This window comes from Callospermophilus lateralis, chromosome 4 (genome assembly GCF_048772815.1).
Source record: "Callospermophilus lateralis isolate mCalLat2 chromosome 4, mCalLat2.hap1, whole genome shotgun sequence".
Taxonomy (NCBI): domain Eukaryota; kingdom Metazoa; phylum Chordata; class Mammalia; order Rodentia; family Sciuridae; genus Callospermophilus; species Callospermophilus lateralis.
Window position 1 is genome coordinate 116,084,160 of NC_135308.1, and position 15,971 is coordinate 116,100,130.

A 15,971-nucleotide genomic window follows, 5' to 3' on the forward strand; every position below is an offset into this window, starting at 1 on the left:
CATCAATTTACCATATGGTCTGTATTTACTTTGACTTGCTTTGTTTGTTCTCTCTCCTCTCTCTTAATTTGATTCAGGCTGGTTACCAAGATTTGGCCTGGGAAAAATGAGTCTGATGGGTGGGAGATGCATTAAACAACGCACGATGTTCAGCATGCTCATTGGCTCAGGCAGGGGCTACAACAGTTCTTCTCCTTCTGGCTTTTTGTCTTCTCCTATCACATAGATGTACCATTATGACCTTTTTAGTACTTAAGAGAAAACCCAAAACATTGTTTTCTAAATGCTTGGCTACAGTTAAAGTAGCAGCAAAAAAATGAACTGCCAGCCATCTGTGGACCATCAGGAACACAGACATGAAAACAGGTGTACGAAAGTGGCCTGTAGAGTTTAGACATCTAGCTTAGTCCTGGGAGATGCCTGTCTCTCACAAAATGTGTTTGTAGTTTCTTGGGTAAAATACTAAATGGTTAGAGAGGAAAATAGTGAAGGACAAAGAGATAATTTATTTGGAAGAAGTGCACTGTATTCATTTGACTCCTAACGTTAAAGCTCTGGGCTGGGCACAGTAGTGCATGCCTGTAAACCCAGCAACTCAGTAGGCTGAGTCAGGGGATGGCAAGTTAGAGGGCATCCTCAGCAATTTAGCCAGACCCTCAGCAACTTAGCAAGACCTTGTCTCAAAATAAAAAAGGGCTGGGTGGTAAAGTGCCCCTAGGTTAGATCACCAATACAAAAAAAAAGAACCAACAACAACAACCTCCAGACTTATCCTCCTTCTGGTCCTTTGAAGCCACTCACAGTCATGTGAAAGCTATCCATTTTTACAATCAATTTGCTTTGGTTGCACTATTTAAAAAAAAAAAAAAAAGAAAGAAAGAAAAATACAAAATAAGGGGTAGACAGAATCTTTCCCCAATATCCATAGCTCTGCAATGGTTCAAGCCAAGCTTATTAACACCCAGAGAAGAGACCGAGAAGAACCAGCAAAGTCTCCCAAAGGCTAGAACACAGAAGTTAAAGTAGAATATTTCTATTCTAAAAAGTGGAACACTTCCATTCTCATGATACCTGCTTAATTCTGGAGTCATGTGGGAACTTGGGGCTGCCCTCCAGCCATTTCTAGGACTACCCTGGCAAACAACATTGGCTGTTAGTGTTCTAGAAACATAAATTTGGACTTCTTTCCTCTGCCTTTTCATTACAGCAACTCCCGTATTGCTAGTAAACTTCTACCTCAGCAGGGCTAAATGTTATGCAGTTACACAAAAAAGAAAAAGGGCTGGGGATGTGGCTCAAGTGGTAGCGCGCTCGCCTGGCATGCGTGCAGCCCGGGTTCGATCCTTAGCACCACATACAAACTAAGATGTTGTGTCCACCGAAAACTAAAAAATAAATGTTAAAAAAATTCTCTCTCTCTAAAAAAAAAAAAAAAAAAAAAAAAAAGATTGAAAAAGAAAAAGAAAAGGTGCCCTTCTGACCAGCTGTGATCCAGTTGCCCTAACATGATACCCACCACATAAACTTCAGCTGGCCCTCAGGGTTTGGGACAAGATAAAGTGTTTGTCACAGTTCTCAATACTTGGATTTCATCTTCATTTTGATTCTATTCTCAACTCTTTTGCCTAACAAAATTAGCTTACTGTGATGATTTAGGCTAATACTTTGTGGAATCTATCTTGGCGGCTCTTGAGATATTTTTAAAATATTTATATATACTCAACTGCTTCCAACAATCTTTCCTCCTTTAGTTTTGATCCATAATTTTATGTATTCATTCAGAGTTTTTCATCCATCAGAATAACACTGTTTTGTTTGCATGAAATATTTTATTGGTTTCTTATGTATTTTCATCATTAAATGAACTTGGGTTATATAACTCAACTCTTTATGCAGAAGCTGACTTTTCATATCCTATTAATAATCCATAAACTCCATAGAACTACTTTAGACCTTTTAAACCAAATTATCTTGAATCTTACACAGCCAGTGTCGCTTCAGCTTCTGGTTTAGAAAAAAGATGATTCTGTGGCTAGCCTTGCTATCTCACGGAACCTCAAAGAATAACATTTTTCCATTCCTGGTTTCTTTTTGCTTTCAAGATGCTTTAAAAACTGAGAGTGTAGGGCTGGGGTTGTGGCTCAGCAGTACAGCACTTGTCTAGCACATGTGAGGCACTGAGTTCAATCCTCAGCATCACATAAAAATAAATAAACAAAGGTATTGCCTCCATCTACAACTAAAAATATTTTTGAAAAAAAAACCTGAGAGTGTAAAAATGCAGTGTATCAGAATTAATAAAATTATACCAATTAGTGACCTTAAAGACTGACATGTACCATGGGAGGACAGGAAGGACAGCAGAATACAATAGACACTAGTATTGCTGTATGTATATACATGGCTGTATAACCAATGTGATCCTGCAACCTGTACACTTGGAAAAATGAGAATTCATACCCCATTTGAATCAAATGTATGATATGTCAAGATCATTTATTGTCATGAGCAACTAATAAAAAAAACCTGAGAGTGTAAAAATGCAGTGTATCAGAATTAATAAAATTATGCCAATTAGTGACCTTAAAGACTGACAGGTACCCTAGGGGTCAGAGAAGGAAATTGCCCATCAAACTCCTCATGGAAACCTCCTAAGTACAGCAGTGCAAGTCCAAAAGGTTCCTGGAGAGTCGCCTAGATGAGTTACTAAGCCACATGTGAGGTCCTCCCAGCCTCTCACTGGGTTCAGCCAGACAGAATCCACCTGGCACGCTGAGTATGGAAACACATGATGCTTTTGTAGTCTTGACATTTCTTCCCTAAAGAAGCCACACTCAGATATTTGTGGAGTGAACTCTTTAAGTCTGGAATTACTGAAAACTTAGTAGGTATTTTTTCAGAGCTCCAAGTGAGGTAATTGGGATTAATTAGATTGCTTTCTTTTTATTCTCCCCCCTGTTTCCTTCTATCTTCAAGTTATAAGAGACTTGGCTTTTTTAAGGGAAAATAAACTTTTCTCTGACTTTCTTTTCCCTCAATTTCAACTTTTTTATTGAGTCCCATTGGGATCGATACCCATAAAATGAACCAACTTGTCTCTTCTGCTTCCTTATAATCAAGTGGAATCTGCCTTCTTTTGGAATAGTTGGATGTTTTTAAGCACCAGTAGAGAAAGAGAGAGAGAGAGAGAGAGAGAGAGAGAGAGAGAGGAGAGAGAGAGAGAGAGAGAGAGACTTTCCTTTACAAGTTCATGTTTTCATAAAATAAGGTATTACTGAAAATAGAATGAATTTTCAGTCCTTCTGATGTGTATAAAACTGCTACATAGAACCATTATGGATTGTGAGGAGCAAGAAGAATAAAAGAGGACTTTGTTCATTTGAGATGAGAATTTCTAAATTAACCAAAAAAAAAAAAAAAAAGAATCATTTTCTGTTTGAGTGCAGCTGATTTTTTTGGAAATGTATTAATGGTAAGACTGATCACTGCATTTCACAATTGTATTTTGTTTATATTCGTAATTGTGATATCATAGCTACTTTCCAATTGTTCAAATCCAGTCATCAAGTCCTCTTGCTGGCATGGGGAAATAGCACCCCCAAAGGAGTGGGTTACAGGACCTTTTCTCTTGATCATCATCATCTGAGACAGCTCCTCTCAGACTTTGTGCATATGATTAACCTGTGGATCCTTTTAAAAACTTTAGGTCCTGAATTGGCATGTCAGGGGTGTGAACCAAAATTCTGCATTTTTTATAAGCCCCTGGTGATGCTACTGCTGCTGAACACAGACCAAATTATAAATAGCAGTGGTTTAGAGTATCTTTACATAAAAATTCCAAATACAATAATTTGGAAATTTGAGGGTGAAGGGTAGAATTCTGTAGGTTGGCATTTGGTTTGTCAAAGACAGCTTAGTGGTTGAACATGTACCTTCACAAAGGCTGTGTTCCTGGTTCGCATCCTGGGGGATGCATCCTTTGTATAAAGGCTGCTTCCCCTGTGCACCCTCTACTCCTATTTTTGTAGCAAACTAATGAACAGATTATATTCAATTTCCTTGAGGATGGAGGTATTTTACTGTGTTCCAGTCTTAATATGCCTGAAGCCCAGCATATTCCCTGGCTCCTGGCCAATTAATGAGTTGAATTAAATCAAAATGAATTGATTGAACTTCATTAGAACAGTTTGGAGATGACCTGGTTTTGTCCATTTAAAAATCACTTGTTTTCTTTTTAAGGGATTTATACTGCCTTTATATCCAAATTTAAAATTCTGCTGTCAATAATTAAAAACTAATTTCTAGAGTGATATACTACTTTTAAACTAGATTTGCTTAAAATGCAACATGAAAAACTAAATATAAATGTAAATTAAAGGTAATGAAGACTCAAGAATCTCAAAGTTTTATTCCTAGGCATAGTGAACAAAATTAGGTCTGCAAAAAGAAGACTTTGAAAATCATTTTCTGTTTAAGAATTTTATTCTGGGAATAAGAGGGAAGGCATTTGTGGACTATTGTGACAGATTCAAACCTCTTCTTGTACTTGTAAGAAGGTACACGTTATTCTTGAGTCTTCTGTAAAGCATACAAATCCTAAAAGATTCCAGTTAGGTTATTTGCAGCTTGGAAGAATTTAACAAATTATTGTATCAATCACAGTATTTCATGACTGAAACTTGAATACCATTTTTCATTATTTCATTCAATATTTGACTATACTTTTTAAAAACTTTTAGCGGGTTTATTGAGATTTAAATTCATATACCATACAGTTCACCCATTAAATCTACAATGACTTCTAGGATATTCACAGTATGTATACCTATCATCACAATCAATTTTAGGAACTTTTTAATACTACAAGAAGAAATTCTGTACCCCTCAGCTATCACCCTCTCCCATACCATTCTTCTGTGCCTCCAGCCCTAGACAAACAAGAAACTACTTTCTGTCTCTGTAGATGTATCTATTTTATACATACCATATATGGACTCATATAATACATGGTCTTTTGCAACTGTCTTTCACATAGCATAATCTACTCAAAGTTGATCCATGTGGCGTGTATCAGGACTTTGTTCCTTTTGTGGAGAAATAATGCTTTACTATATGACTATACCACAGTTTATTCGTTCAGTGATTAGTGGACATTTAAGCTATTTCAGCTTTTTAGCTATTATGAATAAAACTGCTATAAACGTTCATGTACAAGTTCTTGTGTGGAAATATGTTTTCATTTCTCTTAGATACATACCTAAGAATGGATTTTCTGAGTCCTATGGAAATGGTATGTTTAACCTCTTGAAGAACTGCCAGACTGTGCAAGGGTTGCAACTCCTCTACACTGAAACCTGCTGATATCTGTCTTTTGATTGTAACCATCCTAAGGAGTGTACATGGTGACCCATTGTGGTTTTTATTTGCATCTCCATGACAGTGATTTTGACCATTTTTTCATATGATTGACCATTTCTATATCTTCTTCTTCAGATCCACTGCCCCCATTTTAAATTAGGGTATTTTTCTCTGTATTATGGAGTTGGAAGGGTTCTTTATATAGTCTTACAAATCTCTTATCTCGGTTTCCTGGTAGTCAAAATACATATATTTAGTTGTAGTTCAACACAATACCTTTGTTTTATTTATTTATTTATTTATTTATTTATTTTATGTGGTGCTGAGGATTGAACCCAGCGTCTAGCATGTGCTAGGCAAGTGCTCTATCACTGAGTCACAACCCCAGCCCTCCTGATGGTAACTTTTAAAGCACAACAACTGTCCATTTTGAAGAAATCAAATTTATTTTCCTTTTTTCCTTTGGCTCTTGCACTTTTGATATCGCATCCAAGAAAACAATGTCTAATTCAATATCATGATGTTTATCCCTATGTTTTTTCCCAAGAGTCTGTGCTGATAGGTCTCACATTTAGGTCTTTGATCGATTTTAAGTTAACTTTTATATATGGTGTTCTTCTGTTTTTTTTAAGTGCTGTGATCTTGGCTACCATGCAAGTCTGAACAGAGCACTAAGAACATATCTCTCTGCTGAGTATAACCTTGAAACCTCCAGACACGAGGGCCTAGACATCATCGAGAATGCAGTTGACAATTTAGAGCCAAGGAGTGATAAACAGAGATTCATGGAGATGTACCCTGCTGCATTCTGTCCACCAATGAAGTTTGAGTTTCAGTCTCACATGGGTGATGAGGTCAGTAATTGAAAATTTTAAAATTAATGAATTGTCTGTTCATTTATACTTCTCCTCATCTGTTATAACCCAACAGTTGTAAAAATTCCCTTTCATTTTCTCTCTTTTGCCTTTGCACAAGATCTCAGAATAGTAATATATTAAGACCAACCATTACCACCTTTTAAAACAAAGGTTGAACACTCAAATGCCAAACAGATAAATGTGCACATTTGTCTGGGTTTAAGTCCCAAATCATTCCAGAATAGTTGGAGAAGTCTTCCTCCACCTCAGAACATTCAAATTAAAATTAAAAACCAAACATCTTACAGACTCAATAGAATCTTTCTAAAGACTCCTTATAATACTGATTTAAAGATCTTTATAAAGAAAAATAATTGCAAATAGCTGGCAAAAGGAAGAGGGAGGAAAAAGTACAAAACATTTTTTAAGACTCAAGTTGATTCCATTTTAGCTTATTGTAGTGATGGTCTGCTTTTAAAAATAGATGCAGTTATAATATTCATGGAAGTTTCTTTCATGTCTTTATTTGAAACACCTAGTATTTAGATGTGTAAGATATATGTGTGTTTGCCAGCTATATTTCTAATCTGATTTTACTTTTGTTAAATAAATTACTTGTCTATAAATGGTAAGTATAAGTCAAGCATCCTTAATCCAAATATCTGAAATGCTTCAAAATCTGAATCTTTTTGAGTGCCAGTGCTCAAAAAGCTTCAGATTTTGGAACATTTTAGATTTAGAATTTTCACATTAGGAATGCTCAACTAACTGGTAGGGATTAATGCAAACATCCCGAAATCCAAAGAACTAAAATCCAAAACAATTCTAGTCCCAAACATTCAGATAAAGAATACTGAACCTGTAGTTCTTCTCAGTAACACATGAATTTTAACAAATAAGATGAATGATTTATCCCACCCGATGTTATCTTCCCAAACCAAATGGTTGTTGTGTTCATTTTTTCAGTTGTGTATATGTTAAACGTAGAATGATAAAATGTCACAGATAACTGACTTCAACTGTATGTCAATGGGTTTGTTATTATTTTAATAAAGTGGATCTGTTGCCCTTTTTTATGGCCAGTTCTTCCAGGGGCCAGTAATCTCTATGATGTTTTGGAGGCACCATTAAATGCTGACAAGGAAGATAAAAAGACATTATTTCTGGTGTCATTGAATAATACTCAAATTCTGATTATTTTTCATAACTGAAATGATGGCTAAAACATGTTCTACCAAAGCCTAGGATGAGTTGCCTCTTCAGTATAATGGTAAATAATAAAATTGACTGATATTAGCTAGTGAAGCTATGGTTGAAAGATGCTAAAAATAGGCATTCACATTTTCTGAGTTTTTACTATGGGCCAGGCACCCTTCTAAGTGCTTTTGAATATATTGTCTCATTTCATGCCAGCTTTGTAGTGTAGAAACTTTCCATTTGACAGATGAGGAAAATGAGGTTTTATAACTTGCCACAGGCACTCAGCTAGTTGATGGCAGAGCTGGGATTCAAGCACAACTGGCTGTCTCCAGATCCCACACTGTCCAGAAAGGCCTATGCCTTCATTACTTCACCTGTAAAATCCCCTGGATCATCCTTTGCACTCTGCCCTCTGCCCAGTGGTCATTAGGATTCCACAAGCGAGGCTCCAGCATCAGAGCTCCATCTCAGGAGCGCCTGTTCTCAGAGCAGTGCTTCCGACAGCTGCTGTCTTCCCAGTCATAGCCAAGCCAGGCAGCTGCTCTCCACGATTGCCACTTATATCCAAGTCTCTATTTAAAACCAAAGTTTTTGAGGTGGCTGATAAAAGTAAAGATGTGCCGGGCGTGGTGGCACACGCGTGTAATCCTGACAACTTGGGAGGGTGAGGCAGGAGGATCACAAGTTCAAGGACACTCAACAAATGATCAAGACCCTGTCTCAAAATAAAAAGGACTAGGATGTGGATCAGTGGTTAAGTGCCCCTCAGTTCAATCCCTTGAACCAAAGGAGGAGGAGGAGGAGAAAAGATGTAACATGTAACTGGAATCTTGAGAGAATCAGTGTGACACTTGTGCTTCTGGTTGGTGATGCCCCTTGTAACTCCTGTTTCTTATTCTCCATCAGGTGTGTCAGGTCAGTGCCCAGCAGCCGGTCCAGGCAGAGCTCATGCTCAGGTACCAACAACTGCAGTCCCGCCTGGCCACGCTCAAAATCGAGAATGAGGAGGTGAGCATTTGTTCTGCCCCAGCAGTACTGGAACTCCAGGGCAAAGCAGAAGGCATGCTCACGTGACCTAGGCATACCTGCTGTTCCAAGTGCAGTCTTCATCCTATACTTTGAGCTACCAAGGTTCCTACAAAACTCTTTATAAAAAGGATAAAAGCAGAGATTAATATTTTAAAGAGATTCATTGACTATATATGTAAACATACCTTGTTTTCCTAAATTATAATTCATACTGGAAATAATTCCATGAAATGTCTAATTCACATATGTGTCCAAAAATATGTAATCATGTGTAGAAGACAACTTTTGACTGACAAATTAATTTAATCCTAACTTTTGAAATCAGTAGTTATTGTTTTATTTTTCTTTATGATTTTCCATGTTCTCCAAACTTTTGGTACTAACCATGGCATTACTTATAAAATTAGTACAAAGATCATATTTTGAAATAGGGAGAGAAAAGTGTTTATTTGCTGACATTCATATATTTTAAAGGATAGAATATGCAAATGTGAATTATGAATATACATGAGAGAGAGAGAGAAAGAGAAGATGCAGTTAACAATTCAGCTATTTAGATGCCTATTTCTGAAATTAACTTAATTGGATCCACATTCTCCTAAAATAAAAACATGAACCATGAATGTTTCTTATATTAGCCAAGGCTTTCGGTTATAATTTATAGGACCAGTCAAAGATACTCAAGTCAAAAAGTCAAATAGTTAACTTGTTGATCAAGGTTTGCAGTAGCCTCAGACATGATTAGATTTTATTATCAGGAATCTCCCCCCCACTCTCCGAAGTGATTTGTTCATATGCATTGGTGGGATTTGGGGCATACATCCCAAACTACATGGTCACTTACAGCTTGCCATCTCACCCAGCCCACATCCTTATCTCTGAAAAAAAAAGCTTCCTCTTCATTGGCTGGGATTAAGTCATGCATACTTGATTCTCTTGTTTTGCCAGCCTAAATATTGTGCCACTCATAGACCCCTTTGATTGACAACCCCAACAGAAATAATGTATTTCTAGAGACAGAAAATTCCCAAAAAGAAGGAATGTGGAACAGAAAGAGAAAAACAAACCCACATAGATAAAATTAATTTTCAAAATTCACTTTAGTATCCTGTTTTATTTTAATTCAGCTGGGGTGTTTTGAGCTATGTGCATTTCTGTTAAGAAAGAGTGACCACTTTTTCTAGACCTTTATAATTTGATTAACACTCATCATAGCTTTCAGACTTCTATTCTTACTGGAGGAACCAAACCAACCCTTACTCAAGATGCAGCCAATGTGAACTCTATGTAATAAAGTCCCACAAATGGGCCTTTCCAACAGGGAAGTATTGCTGTCCTTTAGGTAGTGTTTTAGAGCTTAGGGTTTGGGCTAGGCAACACAAAATACTTGTCAAATGCAGTTTCTTGGATCCTGGAAGATCTATTTTGTATATCTAGTGGCTTCCAATGTTTTTCAAGCATATCCTCCTGCTGTTTTATTTGAAAAACATTCCTAAACTCTAGGAAAATAAAGTGTTATACCCAAGGTCGAAACTGGCAACCCACAGACCTGTTTTGTTTGGCTTCCAAAGTTTTGGCTTATAAAAGAAAAAAAGCACAGAAAAATCTGGCAACTCTGGCCCTGGGTTGCCTCATGAACTAAAGAGCTAGGGTATCTGAATTCACTTGTCTGTAAGTCATTCATTTTCCAGTCTTCTTACATTTATTCTATTTATGTTATCTGTCTGGCTTTTGTAAGCCTTTGAGTTTGTAATCCTTGATATTTCCCATAATAAACTTAACATGGAGAAGCGCAGTGTCCCTATAAACTGGGAGAGTCAGGCAGTACTTTTTGAGGGTTGACTTTAAAAAATTAGCTGTAGAGGCAAATGAATTGGATTGTCTTGACGTTCCCTGCAAGCATGACTAGTGGTTTATGATTTGTTAGATACAGAACAAAGTTTGCTGCAATAAAATGGTATTTTCAAAGAAAGGAAGATTTAAATTAGGGTTTTGGTAATCAGTAGGTTTCTACAGGTACAGAAGGAGGAAAAGATGTTTCAGTATATCTCAAGGTATACTGGGAAGATAGAGCAGTTTGGTTGACAGCCTGGATCTCCATGGGGATGAGCTGATGGTGAAGGCAAAGTCACATGACAGGAGGGTTTGAGAGTCCAGCGAGTCAAGGAGTTTTCTTACTGTTGTGCAGTTAATTTCAGTGCAAGAATATTTTCCAAGCACCTTTGGCATTCCAGGTATTTTGCCAGGTATGGGGAACACAAAGATGGATAAGTGATAATGAGCTTCTGAGTAGATTAAGAGAGCCATTGACTGCAACAAGTAATTTGCTTAGGAACAACAGCCATCTTTGCTGATTTGGAATCCCTGGGTAGCTCTTTCCTCTACCATAAATAAGGGATTTGCCGCTATTCTCCTCTGATACAAGCAAGGGCAGAAAAGTGACATATTGGTATCAAACCCAAATTGCAAGTAAAGAAACACAGAATAATTCTCTGCCTCTGTCCAAAATTTACTGGAAAGACTTCAATTAACTAAAAACAATTACAACTGCCCAGCGAAAGCATCAACATTGAGGAATAATTTCATCCATGTATGCAAAAGCAGGGACACTGACGTTAAGCAGAACATGAAGCTCTTCACCAAATCTTAAGACTTCTTACTATAAATAGTGAGCAGCACTGGACTGTAGGGGGTCCCCTTCAAGGGACTTTCTAGGCTGAAAGCCCCCAGAGCATTTTTGACCTGTGGACAAATTTTCTTTGTTCTACTGTGCTTCTTTTTTTAAAGTTAGTGCTGTCACTTAAAAATGGGAGTTTTGCATAAAACTATTAATATCTTGCTCAAAAAGAAAAAGAAAATTACTGTACCTCTGCAGGAGAATAACAGGCTGGAGCTGAGCAAGGAATGCTCCCCTCAGACAGGATGCACTTCCCCTTTACCTTGCTCTCCACCTTGCCCACTTGCCTCAGTTATTTCTTGGTTGACCCTTAAAAACAAAGATACAAACATTTGTGAAATGGCTTCCATATACTCGTAAGTAGTAAAATCTGAAATGACACAAAGGTTTGTGGAGGAGTTAATTAAGTTTGAGGATGGAAATTCAGAATGGATTGACATTTATTGTCACTTCACAACTCTACCTTTACCTGTTAATTTTTTTAATGCGCTTTCAGTTTCATTTTTTTATGTAGTACATTTGCATCCATGGTAACTCAGTCTGGTGATTGCAACTCCCAGTGAGTCCAAGAGTATTGGTAGATAAAAGTCTGCTGCCCCACAACTTCTGCTCAACTTTTGGTTTTCTTTTTATTTACTTAAGATGATAATCTTTTTATTAAAACTGAAGCAGTAATAAACATTACTCTTAAAGTCAACACTTTAAAAGCAAACTCAATCTAAGTAATCATTGATACTATTCTCGTTATAAACATTTTCAAAACTCTTTCTGACCTAATGTCACACAGTCTTGTGTCTGCTTTCTCAAAGTTTGCTTTTAAGTTTTGTCATAGGGATTTCTGCTGAGGGGTTGTTCCTGTTGCTGCTTTCTTTTAAAGCTAATCTCTGGAGCAATTCCCCAGATTTTATAGCTCCCTTTTCTTAGAATTCCTCCTTCCTTCCATCGCACAGCCAAAGAAAAAGGAAAATGAATGACACAAAGTAAAGCAACTCTGTCCTTCAGATTTCTTAGGACAATGTCAGTTTTAAGCACTTTGTCACATTTCTGGACCATTTGGTCCAGAAAATACAGTTTTCATCAGCCTATCAATTCTTTGCTCTGTGTAGAACCTTCTCACAGGTGGAACAACTGAATTCTTAAATTATGCCAGTAGATTTACCACCCTGAAAAAAAGGAAGCTTGAAATTCCAACAACCAATTTGCAGTAGTGTTTAATGAACTAATATCCCCTCATAAATTTTCCTAGCCCACTTAAAATCTTTCACCAGCAGCTTGCTAAGAAGTGTTTCACAAACTGTTCCAAAGATATATTCCTTACATGAGATATTTTCAACAATAATGTGCAAGATTTTAGGCAAACACTGAGACAGTTTTCATGACATGGGTAATTGAGGGAAGTAAGAGTTATTTCAGTTTTATTTCTCAATACCTAGGATAGAAAAATCACATTTCCCCTCCAAACTGCCTGTACTACCAATGACTGCAGCACAATCCCAGATCACATAAATCACAAACCCTCACGGGAAATTCTCAAAATCTTCTAAAACAGTATGAGATATGGAGCTTGAAAACTACTTAGTTATAATGGCTGTTTTATATCTTCTCTGTGGCCTTGAACTCTAATTATACTTATTTAAGCATCTCCAACTTTCCTGTAACCTTCTACTAATGAGGGAACCTGAGAACCTAACTGAAAGATACCTGCTATTCAATCCCTTGAGTGATATTATTATCTTGGCCAAAATTGAAAACAGGATTGACTTCCACTACAAACATATTAATATTTTTGGTTTAAAATAAGCTTGAACTCACTGAAGGGAGGGCCCTAACCCAGAAGAACCCCAAGGTGAATGAGGACAGTTTCTAGAAAGGGTACAAAAGGCATATGGTACCCTAAAGAAAATGGCGGAGCTCAGAATGACTCTCAACAAAGAAACCACCCATTGCTGGTATGTTGGCATTCTTTGGCATCCATGTGTTTGAAAATAGGATGATTTTAACTTTTGCCATTCTTTCAACAAACATTTTCTGATAATCTAATGTGGTCCAAGCATTGTGCTAGTCACTGGAACTAGATTAATAAGCTATCCCTGACTTCAAATTAAACCCAGTATAGGCAGAAAATTGACCTCTAAACTTGTGAGAAATGAATTTAGGATCATGCTCCTTAAATCACAGTCAGTATTGGGTGTACCCCATGGGCCATTACATCAGAGGCAGGGTAGACTGCAGGAAAACAGATTTTCAGAGGCACAGCTGAAGGCAGAGATTTTGTTCAGAGAGCCCCTGGGCAATGAAGCTGTTTTGTTCCTTAAGTTATATCGTTGTTGAGAAAATGACTTTTGTTCCAAAAATTAGGAGATATCTGTATTTGTAAAGGTCTACTTAAATGCAGAAACATAGATTAATAGTGTGAATTCCTCTGGAATGGTGATGTGACCCCCTGCCCTCAAATTTGTAGGGCAGCAATGATTGAACTAGCTTTTCAGATCTGGTAACACCTTACCCAACATAGGTGTCTGCACCTGTGTCACAGGCCGAGGAACAAGGGAAGGCCAGGACAAGATACTGTCTCTCTGCTCCTCCATTTTGCCAACTGTAGCCTGCATTAACACTATGTTTGTGTACCATAAGCTAATTAACTATGGTATTAATGTGCATGTGTGAATGGTTCCTTTCTGCTAATTTTTAATACATCTGAAATGACACAGTGCTGTAATTGAAATTCATACAAGGTCGGTAATGGTGAAGGAGGGAGTAATTAAGTGAGTAGGGGAAGGAAGGATGAGGGTCACCTTTGCAGAGACAGTGATGGATCTTAGAGGATGAATAGGCCTGCATCTGATGCAAGGTGCAAGGCACAGTGCCATCAGATAGTGTTGCCTGTGTCACAGCATGAATTGTGTTACCCCCAAATTCACATAGGAAAGTCTTAGCCCCTAGTGACTCAGAATTAAGAAAAGGTCTTAACAGAGGCCATCAAATTAGAGTGAAGTCATTAGGGTAAGTCCTTAGCCCAATATGAGTGGTGTCCATATAAAAAAACGAAAATTTAGACACAAACACAAATAAAGAGAAGATGATATGAAGAGACGCGGGAATAAGAAGACAGCCATCTACAAGCCAAAGAGAGGCCTGAAGCATATCCTTCCCTCTCAGAATCAGAAGGAACCAACGCACAGGCACACACCTTTATTTTGAATATTTAGCCTCCAGAACTGTGAGACAGTTGATTTCTGTCAATTAAGTCCATGATTTGTCCTACAAAACTAATTTCTATTTGGGAAATGATATCCCCAAAAGACTTTCTTTTTCTCCCAAAAAGTTGTAATGTCCTGGGGGAAGGGGTAGAGAGCCAGTCTACAAAAGGCCAGCAGAAGGGACCACTTCTCCATCATTCATTTCCATGCCCAGATAGAGTACAGGCTGCCTGGACGGCTCCTTGGTGCAGTAGATGTACACCTTGGATTTTCACGAATTCCTTGTCAAGTCTTTGACCTCTCCCCCTACCAAAGCCAACCGAATTTTCTTTCTGCTGATGTGAAGTTAGCACAAGCCTTGTGTTTGCTTCGTTGTATTCCCACCCCACCCATTCCCATGGCATCATGTGTCAGGAGCTGGTGTTATTCTTCAAGAGCATTCCATGGAATGACATGTAGTCTCACCCGTAGTATATGGTGATTTCTGTCACATCCTTTATTCTTCTGGACAATCCCAAATGTGCTTGTAACACCATTGCTTCTAAGAAAGAAGTTGAAAAAAATGAAAGAAAACGTTAATTTGATTCTTATGTGCATATTCTGTACGTGTGCATTGGATACTGGTGCTGTGTCTGGTTTTCCTACCCACCAGAACATGGTTCTAGTGAATCTTTGTTCTAAAGCCATCTAAACTATGTCAACATACTTTATTTTGAGGATACTAGAGATTGAACCCAGGCTTGCTCTATCACTGAGCTATATCCAGCTTTTTTGTGTTGAATTTTAAAATTTTGATACAGGGTCTGACTAGGTTGCTCATTCTGGCCTTGAACTTTCTATCCTCCTGCCTCAGCCTCCCATTAGCTGACATTACAGGCATCTGCCACCACACCTGCCCTGTGAATATACTTTAACTGCCAAATTCCAAAAAATTGTAGATTATTTTAATGCAAACAATAAATGCAGATTTTTATTTTAGGCCATGATGACTTTTTGTTTGGTTTGGGTGATTTTCCTTTTTTCCCTATTTTTGGTTTTGGGAGCTTTTTCTTTTGTCTTAATTTTAATTGGCACTGTGTTTTAATTAGAAGCCTAATTAACCTTATCACACCTCACATAATTTTGATTTTACACTCCACCAAAATCTTAAGAATATTATGTACCTTTCAACTTTCTATATCCTTTGAAGTTTTGCTGTGCTTTATGTAGTTACTTCTAGTTTGTTTTTCATTTAAACCATTTCAAAAAAAAAAAAAGATGAGCCCTCCACTTCTGTTGCTTCAGTGCTTTTCAAAGGTGTCCCAGCATCTTCATTCCCAATGGTACTTACGATCATCTCTTAACCAAGGTCTCCTGGCTCACATTCCCACCTTCTGTGTCTTTCCCTTTTATTGTTCATGAGGTCAGGGATTTCTTTAAAAATATAACTCTAAGCCAGGCTTGGTGGTGCATGCCTGTAATTCCAGTGGCTGGGGAGGCTGAGACTAGAGGATCTTGAATTCAAAGCCGGCCTCAGCAATAGCGAGATGCTAAGCATCTCAGTGAGACCCTGTCTCTAAATAAAATACAAAATAGGGCTGGAGATGGGGCTCAGTGGTTGAGTGCCCCTGTACTTAAAAAAAATATCCCCTGTTCAATCCCCTGTACTTA

The 15,971-nt window shown here is 37.7% G+C and overlaps 1 protein-coding gene across 3 annotated transcripts in view; it reads left to right on the forward strand.

The window, feature by feature from the left end:
- Srgap1 (SLIT-ROBO Rho GTPase activating protein 1) overlaps positions 1-15,971 on the forward strand; it is a 279,038-nt gene that overhangs the window by 191,616 nt on the left and 71,451 nt on the right. For all 3 annotated transcript variants that reach the window (XM_076854812.1, XM_076854814.1, XM_077109321.1), the window contains exons 7-8: positions 5,991-6,212; positions 8,322-8,423. In XM_076854812.1, the coding sequence (XP_076710927.1) occupies positions 5,991-6,212; positions 8,322-8,423 (324 nt within the window). The remainder of the gene's footprint in view (positions 1-5,990; positions 6,213-8,321; positions 8,424-15,971) is intronic.